At 37.4% G+C, this 15,745-nt stretch overlaps 1 protein-coding gene across 1 annotated transcript; it reads right to left on the bottom strand.

Annotated features, from left to right (window-relative positions):
• Nucleotides 1–177: 177 nt before the first annotated feature.
• Nucleotides 178–14,996, bottom strand: tsg101a (tumor susceptibility 101a). Its single transcript, XM_046858998.1, has 10 exons — nt 14,666–14,996; nt 12,111–12,198; nt 11,465–11,530; nt 11,193–11,356; nt 10,012–10,138; nt 9,579–9,627; nt 9,387–9,481; nt 4,482–4,684; nt 1,865–2,104; nt 178–1,743 (listed from the first exon to the last, which is right to left on the bottom strand). Exons 1-10 carry the CDS (start codon nt 14,705–14,707, stop codon nt 1,654–1,656), a joined length of 1,164 nt encoding a protein of 387 aa, XP_046714954.1. The 5' UTR covers nt 14,708–14,996; the 3' UTR covers nt 178–1,653.
• Between the last annotated feature and the right edge of the window lie 749 nt (nt 14,997–15,745).

A 15,745-nucleotide genomic window follows, 5' to 3' on the forward strand; every position in this document is an offset into this window, starting at 1 on the left:
CATTTGTATATCATTCCTCTGTGTGTGTCGTGTCTGAGAGGTGTGTGCTATTAAAACTGGAGAAAAGGAAACCGACATTTCCTGTTTAACACCCGTTTGGCCTTCCTGTGTTTGTGTGTCGAAAGAAACACAAATCACAAGTTAAAAAAAAAAAAAAAAAACTTTTACACAATCATCTGCCAAATGATCCTTTCCTTTATTGAATTGTTTATTATTAAAGATTACAGATCTGAAAACAAAAAAGGAAACACAAATGGATTCTCTATAATAAAAGACCACTTTCTATTAAGAAAATCAAAATTTTTAAGAAACAAAATACATATAAATTAAACCTAGCTGACCTTTGAACTATTGACCTTTTCTTATTCACTCATTTGGAACCTATATGAAGGAATATGAAATTAGCTCTCATCCTAAAGCTAATTCTTTCACACAGACATTCTGTCACAGACATACAATCGCTTTCACGTACATATATTCACACAATCACAAATTAGACAGTTAATGGTGTTTTTAACCTTTGAAATGTTTCATTTTAAACAGCTACATGAGTGATAAATGTACCACTGAGAATGGTTACACTAAACTTCCTGTCCATCTTGAAAAGCGATCACGCTTGGCTCAATGAAATTAAAAAGGAGTGTGAAAGACATCAGCACCAACTGACTGGGCTACATGTTGGACTGACCGTTTATTGGTAAAACACAAAAACGATAAATCTGAGCAAACGGATTTTGTTATTAAAATGATAAAGGACCTACTATATGCTACGTAAAGCGTAAAAAATCCAAAATCCAAGAGCACAAAAGGAAATAAAAGGAAGCTTTAGATACAGAAAATGTGCATAACTTTGATTTTCCTTTCTCATGTGCATCAAAAGAGAAAAATCCCCACCTCTAGTCTTTAGTCTATGAGACAGTTACCATGTTTCTGTCCTAATTACTGAATTTAACCTTTTTATGAGAAAAAATGAGTAAAATACTTATAAGGAAAATGAATTACAGGATGGTGCGGCTGGGCCTGACGTGAAATAGATTCTTTTCCTATCACAGCGTATTGCAAGAAAGCGTTTATTTCTTAGATCACATTAGTTTGCAATTATATTATTCATTATAAAAGTCATTTATCTGAGTGGTTACAATTAATATTATTGGAACAGGTTGCTGTTTAACCTTGTGCTATAGCAGCTATAAACAGTCAGTACCTCATGAAGTTAATTTGTCGCCACAACAAATAGGCCTCGGTCCTTTACATTCTCCTGTTGTACTGTTACAAAGTGTTGACACCCGTGACTCCTTCCATAAATATTAAATAACATCTATATTTCTAGCTTTAGATTATGTGGAGCACTTGATACACTTAGTTGACATTGACCTCAACTAATAGGTTCCTGAAAATGTGCACCTTTATTAGTGGTAGCATATTAGAATGAGTGCATTAATATAAACTTGTGATTTGCTTTGTGGCTCGGTCTACTGTCATAGCTGCTGTTACAGGAAAATGATAAACACCTACTGACCCATCATGTTTGAGGATTCAACAGCGTGGGGGTATAACAGAGATCATCCAGTGTTTTGGAAATTGGGATGGGGGGATACACAAATGTTTAAGAAACAGAATACAGACATATCTTGAGTTCTGATGGCAGTGGGCTCAGTAGAGGTCACTGAGTCCAGCAGTCTTCCGAGCTTTTTGCATAAGCGCTCGCAGCTGGAACTGTTTCCTGGAGAGCAGGCGGACATGCTGGAACAAACACACACAACACAGAGTTCAATGTTACACCCAGATAGCTCAAGATACTTTAAGGATAAAATAGAATTAAAAAAACAAAGTAAGTGAACACAAATGAGAAAAACAAGCCAACCTTGAGAAAGACCTCTAGATCAATGACGCCTCGGCGCAATGCCTCGCCGAGGTAGAAGATGGTGTCTTCGATTGCGTTCTCCTCTGAATACAGATTCAGGATTTGCTTGTAGAGTGGTGCTGTGGGAACAATGACGTCATCGATATCGTTGTTTTCGGACTGATTCTCCATTTTCTCCAGAGCCTCGGTCAGCTCCTCATCTTTCTTCTTTAAAAGCTCAATATTCCTGTCCACCTCAGCCTAAAAAACATACACACAAGCAGTGATGTGAAGAACATTTCAATTCTTTTATAAAAAACAAAACATAACAAAACAAGGTTTTTCCCTGGTTGCAAAAATAGTCCAGTATGAGATGGTTGGCCTGGTTGATATTTGCTATCTATGAATGATATTGTTCAAATCTACACAGTTTTCCAAACAATATTTAATCCACTCAACACCCTGACTGACGCTTTCCTATAAAATATATACCGTATTTTTCGGACTATAAGCCGCTACTTTTTTCCCACGTTTTGAACCCCGCGGCTTAAACAACAAAGCGGCTAATTTATGAATTTTTCCTGGGTTTTTCCCGGTTTCACAAACTTCAAGCCAAAAAACTGAACCCCATAACATTAGACCAATGAAATTTCCGAACGGAAACGAAAAAAAGGCACCTCACCTGTGTTCTGAGCTGCACGGCTTCGGGAGAAAAAACTTCCATCGGTGGTGATTTTTAAACACACGACAATGCCAAAAGATAAACTCCCGAGAGAAATACAGTAGTTGTGAAAGGAAGGAGGAAGACAGTGAGCAATGACTTTCTTGGTAGGCTACTGTTTAGATACAAGCCGTTGTAACACGTTGTATCAGGGTCAAGGGAGAGCTCGCTAACTCCAGTTGCAACAGAAATCATATAAGCACAGACAGGTTTCCAAAACTCGTGCTTTTTTATTTTTCTTGGCAACAGCGTTACCGGTTAGTCAAAGAAACTTAGAAATCAGCATCAGAAAATAATAAAGACATATTCCTTGTCTTGAACACACGCAGTAATACCGGCAAAATGCAGTGCCAGGCTATTCCCAAAATACCGCCATGCTCCTAAAGGAAGCGCAACATATTTCACCCGTTACACCGTGTGTAACGTGTCTTTCGTTAAAGCCTGTGTAAAGTTCATTAGGGTAGACACGGCTTATAGACAGGTGCAGCTTATTTATGTTAAAAATATAAATATTTGTACAAATCAGTCCAGAAAAGTAATATTATTACGTAACGCATGTTACTTGTAACGCGTTACCCCCAACTCTGATCATAAGTACCGTAATTTCCGGACTATAAAGCGCACCCTTATATAACCCACTGATTTGTACAAATATAAATATTTGTACAAATCAGTGGGTTATATAAGGGTGCGCTTTATAGATAAATATAAATATAATTTTTCTATAAATATAAATATTTGTACAAATCAGTGGGTTATATAAGGGTGCGCTTTATAGTCCGGAAATTACGGTACTTATGATCAGAGTTGGGGGTAACGCGTTACAAGTAACATGCGTTACGTAATAATATTACTTTTCTGGAGTAACGAGTAAAGTAGCGCATTACTTTATAAATTTACACATTAATATCCGAGTTACTTTTTTAAAAAAGTAATGCGAGTTACTTTTCAGTTAAATTGTTTTGCATAAAAAAATCAATACTAAATTAAAATGAACGTAGTCACGTAGAATCGCGCACTCATACGTGCGAGCCGCGGGAACAGAAGCTGGTCAGAAGCGGAGATGGCAAACCAGAGCATTACATTACTGTGATGGAAGTGTTCTTATTATTTTGAAATAGTCGAGGAAAAGGAGAAAGAAATAATGGTTAAGTGTAGATTATGTGTTGGTGAAAAGCTCTTGTCAACTGCAAAAATTACCACTTAAAAAAAAAAAACATCTGCATGCAAAGCACAGCACTACAGATGTGTGTGTGTGTGTGTGTGTGTGTGTGTGTGTGTGTGTGTGTGTGTGTGTGTGTGTGTGTGTATACTGTTGAATATATGCGACATTAAGCAATGAAATGGAGACATAAATATAGAAAACTTTTGCCGACTTTCCACCACTGCAGCTCTGTGGACTGCTCAGAATAAAAGTTTTCCGTGGGAGACACATGTACGATGCCATCAGAGCGAAGATAGAGAGCAAATTCACAGCTCATTTCCCATTTGTGGGAAGATAAACTGCCACGATCACTGATAATACCGTTCAGAATGTTTCAAGCTGATGATGAAGCAGAGAATGATGTAGACGAGGACGAGGTCATATTTACGGAATTGCACGAAGTTTTATGAGATGACAGCGAAAGGTATGTTCTCCCTCCACATCACCGGTGTGCAGCCCACACATGTTTTTTGCCCTAATATAACTTATTTCTTAATGGCAATTATCTATATTACACCTGTTACACCTGTAAGGCGTAAAAGAGATACAAGTAACGCAAAAGTAACGCAAAAGTAATATAACACGTTACTTTCCATAAAAAGTAACTAAGTAACGTAATGAGTTACTTTTTTGGGGAGTAACTCAATATTGTAATGCGTTACTTTAAAAAGTAACGTTCCCCAACACTGCTCATGATAAATGTCAGCTCTCACCACTTCCTGGTCGAGCCTGGACACCATCTCCTCCAGCTTCTGATGGCCCTTTTTCAGATCCTCTTCAGTGCGCTTAAGTGCATCCAGCTCTGCCTGAGCCCGATCCATCTCCTCCTTCATCCTCCAGCGCAGTTTATCGCTCACTGCCGAGATGAGAGAGGCACGGATAGTGTCCTCCCCAATGGTGGCGTCTCGACTCGGACCTGAAGAAAAAAGGAGAAAAATATTCAAAGCCAAAGCCACTGTACGTACTTAAGATATCTTGAAATGGTACCATGTTATTGCTGATTTTTTTTTAAATCTGGTTGGGAGGAAGGTGTTGGTTCATTCAACACAAAGGTTAAAGCATTAGGCGTATGAATGGATGGTTTTGAGCTCAAATCCTACATCAATGCTGCAATTGCAATGTCGAGCTAGAACCCAACCCCTCTCATTTATATGGTGTATTTTTTCCCTAAACCTTTAAAAGAACACTGGAAGAGTCTGAGAGTTACATTAGAGCTAATGTTCTGTTCAGTATAAAATATGCAATCAATTGCATTCGATCATCTGACTTATGGTTTACAAGCACATGACTTCGACCACCATTTTTAAACCCTTTAGAAAACAGTAACGATCAGACCCTTGTTCACGCTGCTGAATAACGGCACTAGACTGTAAGTGCACTTAGCTACAAGTTGTACTGTATGCCTTTGGTCAGCATGGTGTGAATGTCACTGGTAAGATCAGCACCTCATGGGAAGCTTGACATGGAAACTTATCCTGCTCACAGTCCTTTCCATGCTCTCTAAATATAGACACTCAGAGAGCAGGAGGTTACATGCTGGCTCTTTCAAAGTACATCCACCCAGAACTTTGACCTTTCCTTTACCAGAATCTAGTTACAGACGCAACCTTTCTTAACGCTCCAGCAAGGTCACAATAAGTAGGCAAAGATCAGAACAAAAGGTCAGAGGTCAGGTAAAGGTCATGAATCTAATTTTGTGCTGTAACTACTAACAGTATTACTGCATCCTCTTACTGAATACTGCAAGTACTAGTAGGAAACAAAACAAATGGGAATTACAGCATCCTACATTGCTAAATTATGCCCACAGAGTTTTTCATGGCTGTGGTCAGTTAACAATTTCTGACAGATGCAATGCAGAAAATCTTTGCAAAAAATAAAAAAAAATAAAAAAAAATACTGCCTAACTATGCGTAAATATTTGGAAATAAAAATAAGATAAAATGTAAAAGTAAAGTGTTTGACCAATGCAAAAGAAAAACAAAAAAACAGCTTGGCATAAATTCCACAATTGAAGCTGTACTGAATAAATATTTCTCTTAAGTCTCTGAAGTAATTTGTTTCCTTTTTTAGAAAAATTCTAATTTTTATTGCTGAAAATGCACACAAGAATATCTGTGAAAACTAAACACATTTAGTGCGTTTAATTGTCATATTACAACAAAATGCAAACAAATATATAAATGTAAAAAAATTATAAATAAAAATATGACAATCTATATAAATTGACTTCAAAAAGCGCAAACATACCGCATTGTGTTTTCTTTATGTTTTAGTTTGAAATGATTCCAAACTTTGGAAACTTTGTCATTTTCTTTGGCCTGAATCTTCTCCTCGCCCCTCGCTGTTTTCTCTCAGTTCCTCCATCTTTCATTCTGCAGCATCTCCTGTGTTGTTTGGAAGCCCATTTCTAGTTCCGACTTTTTTTTTCTCAGATTTACGGTAACCATATTGCCGGCCTGAGATTAAAAGATCACTGTGGCTGAACTCCAGAGATGCAGTTGGGAGATGGGAGAAAGTTGTAGAAAGTCAACCATCACTGCAGCCCTCCACCAGTCGGGGCTTTATGGCAGAGTGGCCCTGACGGAAGCCTCTCCTCAGTGCAAGACACATGAAAGCCTGCATTGCTAAAAACACCTGAAGGACTCCAAGATGGTGAGAAATAAGATTCTCTGGTCTGATGAAATTAAGATAGAACTTTTTGGCCTTAATTCTAAGCGGTATGTGTGGAGAAAACCAGGCACTGCTCATCACCTGTCCAATACAGTCCCAACAGTGAAGCATGGTGGTGGCAGCATCATGCTGTGGGGGTGTTTTTCAGCTGCAGGGACAGGACGACTGGTTGCAATCAAGGGAAAATGAATGCAGCCAAGTACAGGGATATCCTGGACGAAAACCTTCTTCAGAGTGCTCTGGACCTCAGACTGGGCCAGAAGGTTTACCTTCCAACAAGACAATGACCCTAAGCACACAGCTGAAATAACGAAGGAGTGGCTTCACAACAACTCCGTGACTGTTCTTGAATGGCCCAGCCAGAACCCGGACTTAAACGCAGTTGAGCATCTCTGGAGAGACCTAAAAATGGCTGTTCACCAACGTTTACCATCCAACCTGACAGAACTGGAGAGGATCTGCAAGGAGGAATGGCAGAGGATCCCCAAATCCAGGTGTGAAAAACCTTGTTGTATCTTTCCCAAAAAGACTCATGGCTGTATTAGATTAAAAGGGTGCTTCCACTAAATACTGAGCAAAGGGTCTGAATGCTTAGGACCATGTGAATTTTAGTTTTTCTTTTTTTAATAAATCTGCAACAATGTCAACTCTCAATTCTGTGTTTTTCTGTCAATATGGGGTGCTATGTGTACATTAATGGGGAAGAAAAATGTTCTTAAATGATTTTAGCAAATGGCTGCAATATAACAAAGAGTGAAAATTTAAGGGGTTCTGAATACTCTCCGTACCCACTGTGTGTGTGTGTGTGTGTGTGTGTGTGTGTGTGTGTGTGTGTGTGTATATATATATATATATATATATATATATATATATATATATATATATATATATATATATATATATATATATATATATATATTAGGATGCACCGTATATTCGGCCACCGAAAATTTTCGGCCGAAAATGACCCAAAAATGCATTTTCGGTTTTCGGCCGAAGGACTTTGATCACCGAAAAAACACGGCCGAAACAGTTTGTTGTGATGACGCAAACAGAAACCGTGGCCCGCACGTGCTTGTCTGCGGTGTGGACGTATTTCAGTATATCTTGGAGAAAGACCCACGATTAGCGATTTGCAAAACATGTAATGCCGAAATTTCAAGAGGGGTGCGTCTGCAAAAACTTTCTCCACGTCGGGTTTAATTTATCACCTGAAATCCAAACATCCCGATCGCTATGCTGAATATGAGAGAAACGCGGCACAGAAAAGCAAAACCCCTCCGAGCATGCGGTGTCTGTGGTGGACGTTTTTGAAAAGGCAGGAAGTTTCCCAGTGATGGTGTCATGGCAAAGGTCATTACACAAAAGATTATGGAAATCATTGCCTTAGATGATCAGCCATTCTCTGTCGTAGAAGATGTGGGCAGGCAACATTTTTCAGAGGTGTTTACCTGAACTGTTTAATGTTGTTGCAACTCACGTTCATAACCATATAACTGCAGATATTTCAGCAATTAGTTTCACGACATTGTTTGAATTTTATTTTATCCTGTGCATTGTTGCAATGTGCTATAAATAAATATTTTCATAATTTGTAATTGATTTATTCTTTGAAACTTTAATATTAATTTATGCAATTGAAATGCCTTGATTTTAGTAAGGTTAGTACACAGTCATAGCCATAAATGCAATGGTAATAATAATTGGCATAATTTCTTTCGGTGTTTCGGTTTTTCGGCCTTGCTTTCCTCTTTTTCAGTTTCGGCCAAGAATTTTTATTTCGGTGCATCCCTACTATATATATATATATATATATATATATATATATATATATATATATATATATATATATACACACACACACACACATACACACACACACACATATATATTGTATCTCTCAAAAGTGAGTACCCCCCTACCATTTCAGCAACCATTTCAGTATATTTTCTATATTTCAATACTGTAGAAACTATACTTGGATATATTTAAGTCAATGTGCAGTTTGTATACCAGTACAGATTTACTGTACTCTGAAAATAACTCAACATACAGCCATTACTGTCAAAATCGCTGGCAACAAAAGAGAGTACACTAAACACTAGATCTAGAACATGGCACCTCATGGTAAAGACTCTCTTTGAGTATTTGAGAACTATAATTGTTTCTCTCCACAAAGATGCCTATACTATAAGATCAGTAATACCCAGAAAATGAGTTACAGTACAGTGGCCAGGGTCATATAGAGGTTTTCCAGACTGGTGTCACTCGGAACAGACCTCAGAAGGGTCGAGTAAAGTAGCTGAGTCTTCGTGCTGTGCATCAGGTGCAGAAGCTGTTTCAAAAAACAGAGTTCTGCAGCATTGCTTTAGAGGTTGCAGAAGCGGAAGGTCCGCTTGTCAGTGCTCATACTATACACTGCAACAAGTTGGTTTGCTGGCCGTCATCCAAGAAGGAAGCCTCTTCTGAAGCTGACTCACAAGAAAGTCTGCAAAACGTTTGCTGGAATCTGTCCAAGAGCATGAATTACTGGAATCATGTCCTGTGCTCTGATGAGACTAAGATAAACTTGTTTGACTTAGATGGTGTCCAGCATGTGTGGCGACGCCCTGGTGAATAGACCAAGAAAGTTGTGTCTTGCTTACAGTCAAGCATGGTGGTGGTAGCATTATGGTCTAAGGCTGCCTGAGTGCTGCTGGTACTGGGGAGCTGCAGTTTATTGAGGGAAACATGGATTCCAACATGTATTGTGACAATGTGAAACAGAACATGATGCCTTTCCTTCAGAAACTGGGCCGAATGTCAGTTTTCGAACATAATAACGACCCCAAACACACCGCCAAGATGACGGTAATATATATATATATATATATATATATATATATATATATATATATATATATATATATATATATCCCAAAATCTCCCAGGACACCATTACTTACCCACTGCGGTGACTGGAGGCTGGGACTGGTAGTGTGTAGGACCCCCCGTTGAAGGATACGCACTCCCTCCAGGGTAAGAATAACCTGGGTAGCCACTACATCACACAAGTAAACAGATACACACTGTATTTATTTTTTAACATTATGACTGGTATTTACAAACGAAATATGAAGCCTCTATATGTAGATTACCATGGATTCGGGTTTGGGCCATAGGCAGGCATGCCAGGCATATATGACTCTGAAAGAAAGAAGAGACAATTAACACAGCAGCTCATCATGGGTGGTGTTTAGAGACATCTGCAGTCTAAAGTAGGTATTACACACAATATATCCATTTAAAAGAGACACGTTTGACTCAGTTCTGAAATAAACTGTCAGCAGTAGATTAAAAACAAAATATCCTCAAAATAGCCGTGTTATATTAATAGGGGACCTATAGCCTTTAAATGGAGAATTAACAGCATGGATATGCATAATTGTTTTCATATACATGCTTCTACATGTTAAATCTCTCTAAATCAATTACTAGTTTTCCCTTTATAGATTTAATAAGTTCCATGAAAGCAGACACAGAAAATTTGTGTGTTTTTAAAAAAAGTTTTTAATACAATTGACATCTTACGATTTGGGGGTCCTGTGGCCTGGAACGCCTGGTAAGCTGGCTGAGACGTAGGCCGAGAGAATACTGGAGGCTCCTCTCCAAAAACAACAATCATCACTTGGATCAGGCCATACAGGTCAGACTGAGGCTGAGCACACACACACACACACACACACACACACACACACACACACACACACACACACACACATACACACACCTGGATCAGGCAAAATCAAGTGCTGGATATATTGATCTCAACTAAATTTATTCCGAACATCAAGTCATATTTACCAAATATAAGAATGCTTAATGCAATAGCTTTAAATCAATAAAAGAAATTAAAATTAAAAACACTTTTTCTATTTTTTGTTTTCTATTTATGAAAAAGTCCTAAATCACACTAAAACTAGTTGTCACAGTTTCCAGTTACCCATCTGCAAAATATTTAACTAATGACCAATAGTGGCTTTATTTCATAAGAAATAATTCTCAAATTAAATCATTTATCAAAGCTTACAATTTTGAGCATTTAATTTACAGTTTTACAATTCATAATTTACATTAAGGATACCTGATGCATTTAAACTTGCATCTTTAACAGTAACCACAAACTAATAACTAAGAAATGACTGTTAGCATAAAAAGCATTAACAAATAGCAAAAAGCTTGATCAGGCATCCCATAATAACAAATGAAACTTGCTCCGCCTTTTTTATCTTTCAAATAAAAATACAATCACCTCCTGGGTTTCGACTGAGCCCTTTATAACTTCTTTAGCACTGCTGTATATAAATAATACAAGGTTTTATTAGAATTAGAATAGACTTTGTCACATATACATTACAGCACGGTGAAATTCATTCTTCACATATCCCAGCTTGCTTAGAGGCTGGGGTCAGAGTGCAGGATCAGCCATGATACAGCGCCCCTGGAGCACAGAGGGTTAAGGGCCTTGCTCAAGGGCCCAAGAGTGGCAGCTTTGCAATACCGGGGCTTGAACCCCTGACCTTCCTATCAGTAACCCAACACCTTAACCACTGAGCTACAACTCCCCCACTTTAATGTAGAGAGCATCCAAAATATTTGTTACCACAAATGTTATTCACCTCTTCAGACCTGAGCTGTGAGTTCAGCATTGGGCAGGAAAGTAAAACACATCATAAGATATTATTGAATGTGCAGAGATGCGAGTGCCTTACATGCTTCCACTCGTGCAGATAGGGTAGGTAGATCTTTCCGTTAGCATCGATATGTTTCCCAGTCTTGATCATCATTGCGCTTGTTGGTTTTACAAAACAAATAGGTGGGTTGTAGGGGTATGTGTCCAACAGCCATAGACACACAGGAATATTGTACACATTTCCTATAAGGAGAGAAGTGAAGAAGTTTAGTCGAGTTTTCACTTTAAAATATGTTTATGTATATAAAATACGTTTCTGATTAGGAAGATGGGCATGTAAGTAGTGTATACCTCGGTAGCTCACTGGCACTGTCCCAGTTAAACTCATTAGATCCCTTGTTGATCCATCATTAAAAACTATGGGTTAAAGTAGAAGACAATCCCCAAGTCATATAAAGTGTGACCAAAAAAACCCAAAACAATATATAAATAATGTACACAATTTGCTACATATAAGACAAGTTTATATGTGACATTTACATCTTTAATCCTGCATCTGGAGCTATGAAGTAAAGAAGAACACATTATGATGTTTAAAATCAGCAGCGACAGTGATGATGACTGACATAGAAATAAGAGATTTGTCTGGCCATCACTTGTATCTATATTTTCATATAGAATCACATCCTCCTGCATTATATCAGTTTATATTTATTTAATTGAGCACCAAATTAAATAGATAATACAACTCACTTATAAACATACCTTTGTAAATACAGACTTTCCTTGCTCTCTTTTTTTTTTAATTTAATTTAAATCATATTTATCATATATGAGTTCACTCTTATGGTGCAAAACTAAAGAGCTAACATTGCACTCCAAACACTGATCACTGATCGCATTCAATTGGGGGCACAACAAACACTGTGGTAAGATTATTCAAAACAATTATTACAACCACAGGTTAAAAACATTAGACAGAAGGATCAATGCTTACCATAAGCATCCATCAGAGGTTTTAAATCTTTGTACTGCAGCATAACATTTGTGATCTCACGAACCGTCAGGTCACGATATTTGTATTGCTGGATGAGAGACAAGGATAAAAAAAAAAAGTCACAACCTGATGTGTGTCCAATCTGCAATAACTCATCTATGATCTATTAACATCATTAAAAACACTTATTGTGAGAATCAGCATGTGTTTATTATGCTAGAAATTATTTTTTTGAAACAGACTGTATGTATTTGTATAACTGCCATGTTCCAGTGAAAACCTCAAGACTTTCATCCTTAAGTCTTTCCTTTGTCAGAACACGTGTAATTCCCAGCAATGCACAATGAATTAAAGAAGCCAAGAGCTTTGCCTCACCTCAGATTTCACGTGTTTTTTATGTATTTAACTCTATTGTGTGTAATGTAATTATATGTAAATCATTAAGAATTCTAAACACTTATTCCCATCTATTTCCATGTAGATTAGTTTCGACCCAAGCCTGTCTAAGAGACATTTAGGCTTGCTGCTTTCAAAAATAGCAGAATGAGAGTCAAATTCCAATTTCTAAGTTGCCAAAAAGGAAATAGCCTACAAATATCTGCACTACAGTTCTACAACAAAGTAACAGACATCTTTGTCTAGAAGGTAAGACGTTTCATTTATAGATAAAAAATAATACAATGTATTTGTGTTGAATGAGTGAATACACTAAATGGACTAAGAAATTGTGGACTATAAGATTCATATGTGCTTTTTAAATATCCCATTTCACATTTAGTCCCCATTTTTCTGTTATGGCAACATTCATTCTTTTTGGGAAGATATTCCACTAGATTTTGGCATGGGGTTGAGAAGATTTTTTGCTCTTCAGCAACAATGGTGAGGAAGCCTGGGGTGCTGTCAGCATTCCAATTCATCCAAAATCATCCCAGTTTAATACTGTTGAGATCAGAGCTCTATAGCGATCCAATTAAGATATTCAACTCCAACCCATGTAGATCTTATCTTCATGAAGCTGTCTTTGTGCACAGAGGCACCATCTTGCTAGAACAGGTTTGGGTCTCCTAGTTCAAGTGAATAGAAAAGTTTATGCTGCTGCATCCAAAGACATACTCTACAATTGTGTGCCTCCAACTTTGTGGTAATAGTTTAAGGAAGAAACACATATGGCTGGAAATGTCAGGTGTCCCAATATAGTGTCTTCATTGGATCATCCCACATCTTTCCATCAAGTGATCAATGAAATCAGGGATCAGATTCTATTCACCGACAGCACGGAAATCAGTGGAATAAAACGTGACTCAAAATAGGCTGTTTGTAAAGAATGCGATATTATAAAAAAAATTTAACATTGCCTAATCAAAACAAGTTTTTAAAAATGTAATCATTTATCCTCTTTTTGGTGTTTATATATTTGTAAATCTGGCTCTTTCTGTACAGTGCCTTACTGTCCTTTAGTGATGGGGAATTCGTTTTGAAAGTCTTTAATGTGAGTCACATAAACGAGTCGTCTCAAAGAGTGATTCGTTCATTTTCTACTTGAAGTGTATGAGCAAAGCATTGCAAAATCTCTGTAAGTTATGTACAAGATGAACTCAGTTCATCTCAAGTCCTCCGGTCCGAGTCATAAGTTATTTTTATCATGACTCCCGTAGATGCTACTCAATTCATTTAATCAGGATTGTTTGGTCCGTATCTTCACATTATTGTTACAATAATTATAGGAGTCACATGACAATAGAACTAACAATACAGACCAGAAAATATGCTAAGTGAGCTAATTATTCTGTTTAACGTAATTTGTCTTTCACTGCATTATTGGAACATTAGTCAAAGTTCATGTATGTGGACATGTTGGGGGAATCTGTTTATTGAAAATGTAACATTAGATATTATTTCTGAAGAACCAAATGAATTAAATGATTCAAAGAATGATTCGTTCATTTTGACGAAAGAGGTTCAAAGAGTCACAAAATGATCCGATCTTCTCATTACTACAGCCCTTCACTGCGCATTAATATAAACCTGTGATTCGGTCTTACAGCCAGAACTACTTTTAGAGCTGCGCTTATAGAAAATGAAGTATCGGCTCCTGACCAATCAAAGTGCAGAACTGATCAGCGCTGTGTTACAGACTCTGCTGCTGTGTGTTACATGGCTCCAGGAGGAAGTCTGCATACTGGGCACAATTCCTGGAACATCTGACATACTGTCAAACTGTCTTCATGTATCACATTATAGTTTATTATTTTATTATAGACGGAGATAGGATAAAAGAAATATAGACGGCATGTCCTTACATACACACTATAAATAGAGAGTAAATTGCACCCAGGTTATAGACTAGAACTCCCTGTTATGAGATTCTTTCCTCAAACCTATGACTATATTTATTATATTATATTGAAATTATGTATTTGAAAGTGGTTACTTTAATAATTAATGTACATAGCATAATGTACAAAAGGGACTATAACTATGTTTTATTCGGCTTAACTCTAATATCCTTCACACCCAGCTAATAAAGTGTACAACAGCTAGCTGAAAGTTCTTACCTTCAACATCTTTTTAAGCGCTCCTTCGTTGACCACTGCCATATCTAACACTCTAAATTGTATACGTTTTTAGAAAAACAAAACAGAAACCTTTAACACTGACTAGCTTTGTAGCTAGCTGGCTAGTTCCGTTAGCCAGCCCCGGTCCTGGCTATTTCAAGCCAGGGCCAGGAAACTGTCAGACCGAGAGAAGAGTGTGTAATAAAAGCCCTAAATGCAGAGCTTAATTATAAACACCATCAGGTAAAGCTCAAGACAAGTCTCGTCACCGGTAACTGTCACCGAGAGAAGCTAGCAAGAACTCCTGAATGTAAATAAACCACACCGTTAGCCAAAATGGACAGCCGAGCTCCACATGTACCTGCACTCCAAACTAAAAGCTTTGTTATTATACTTTAAAAGCCCCATGAAATCAGAGTCAGGGTTTTAGAGTTGTTTGTTGTAGTGTGTCTGTGCTCATTATTTCCTTAGAATCCTGTGCTGGACTGCCAGGAGTGGATCCTGGTGTGATCTCCTGCTGCTGAAGCTCATGGTTTGAGATGCTTTTCTGCTCATCATGGTTGTAAGGAGTGATTATTTGAGTACTGTATCATTCCAGGCACCACAGTACAGTTTATATTATTTTCCTCTAATCTCTCTTATAAACAAGATGTTTCAATGTACATTATTTATGATATCTATCTATCTATCTATCTATCTGTCTGTCTGTCTGTCTGTCTGTCTGTCTGTCTGTCTGTCTGTAAATAATGTACTGTATATACATTTACAGCATTTGGAAGACATCCTTATCCAGAGCATCTTAAAATGATCTTATTTATAAAAGTGAGCACAAGAGAGTTAAGGCCCAACTGTGGCAACTTGGTGGTGCTGGGATTTGAACTAAAAACTTTTCAAGCTGAAGTCCAACATCTTAACCACCATACTACCACTTCCCAAATAGACACTTGTAGTGGGAACAAATGGAAAAAAAATAAATTTACAAGTGAAAATGATTAAATAATTGTTACAATGAAATGAAATCATTAATTTGGCAAGAATTGTAATTTGTACAGGATTTTCATGCTAAAAACACACGTTTGG

The sequence above is a fragment of the Silurus meridionalis genome, chromosome 10 (assembly GCF_014805685.1).
Source record: "Silurus meridionalis isolate SWU-2019-XX chromosome 10, ASM1480568v1, whole genome shotgun sequence".
Lineage (NCBI taxonomy): Eukaryota > Metazoa > Chordata > Actinopteri > Siluriformes > Siluridae > Silurus > Silurus meridionalis.

Bases quoted from the DNA above. Each gene is read 5' to 3' on its own strand.
- tsg101a (XM_046858998.1), bottom strand. From the start codon at position 14,707: ATGGCAGTGGTCAACGAAGGAGCGCTTAAAAAGATGTTGAAG. The intron at 10,139-11,192 runs GTAAGGCACTCG...GTGTGTGCTCAG, and splicing joins ATCTGCACGAGTGGAAGCAT to CCTCAGTCTGACCTGTATGG. The intron at 1,744-1,864 runs GTTGGCTTGTTT...TGTTTGTTCCAG, and splicing joins ATCTAGAGGTCTTTCTCAAG to CATGTCCGCCTGCTCTCCAG.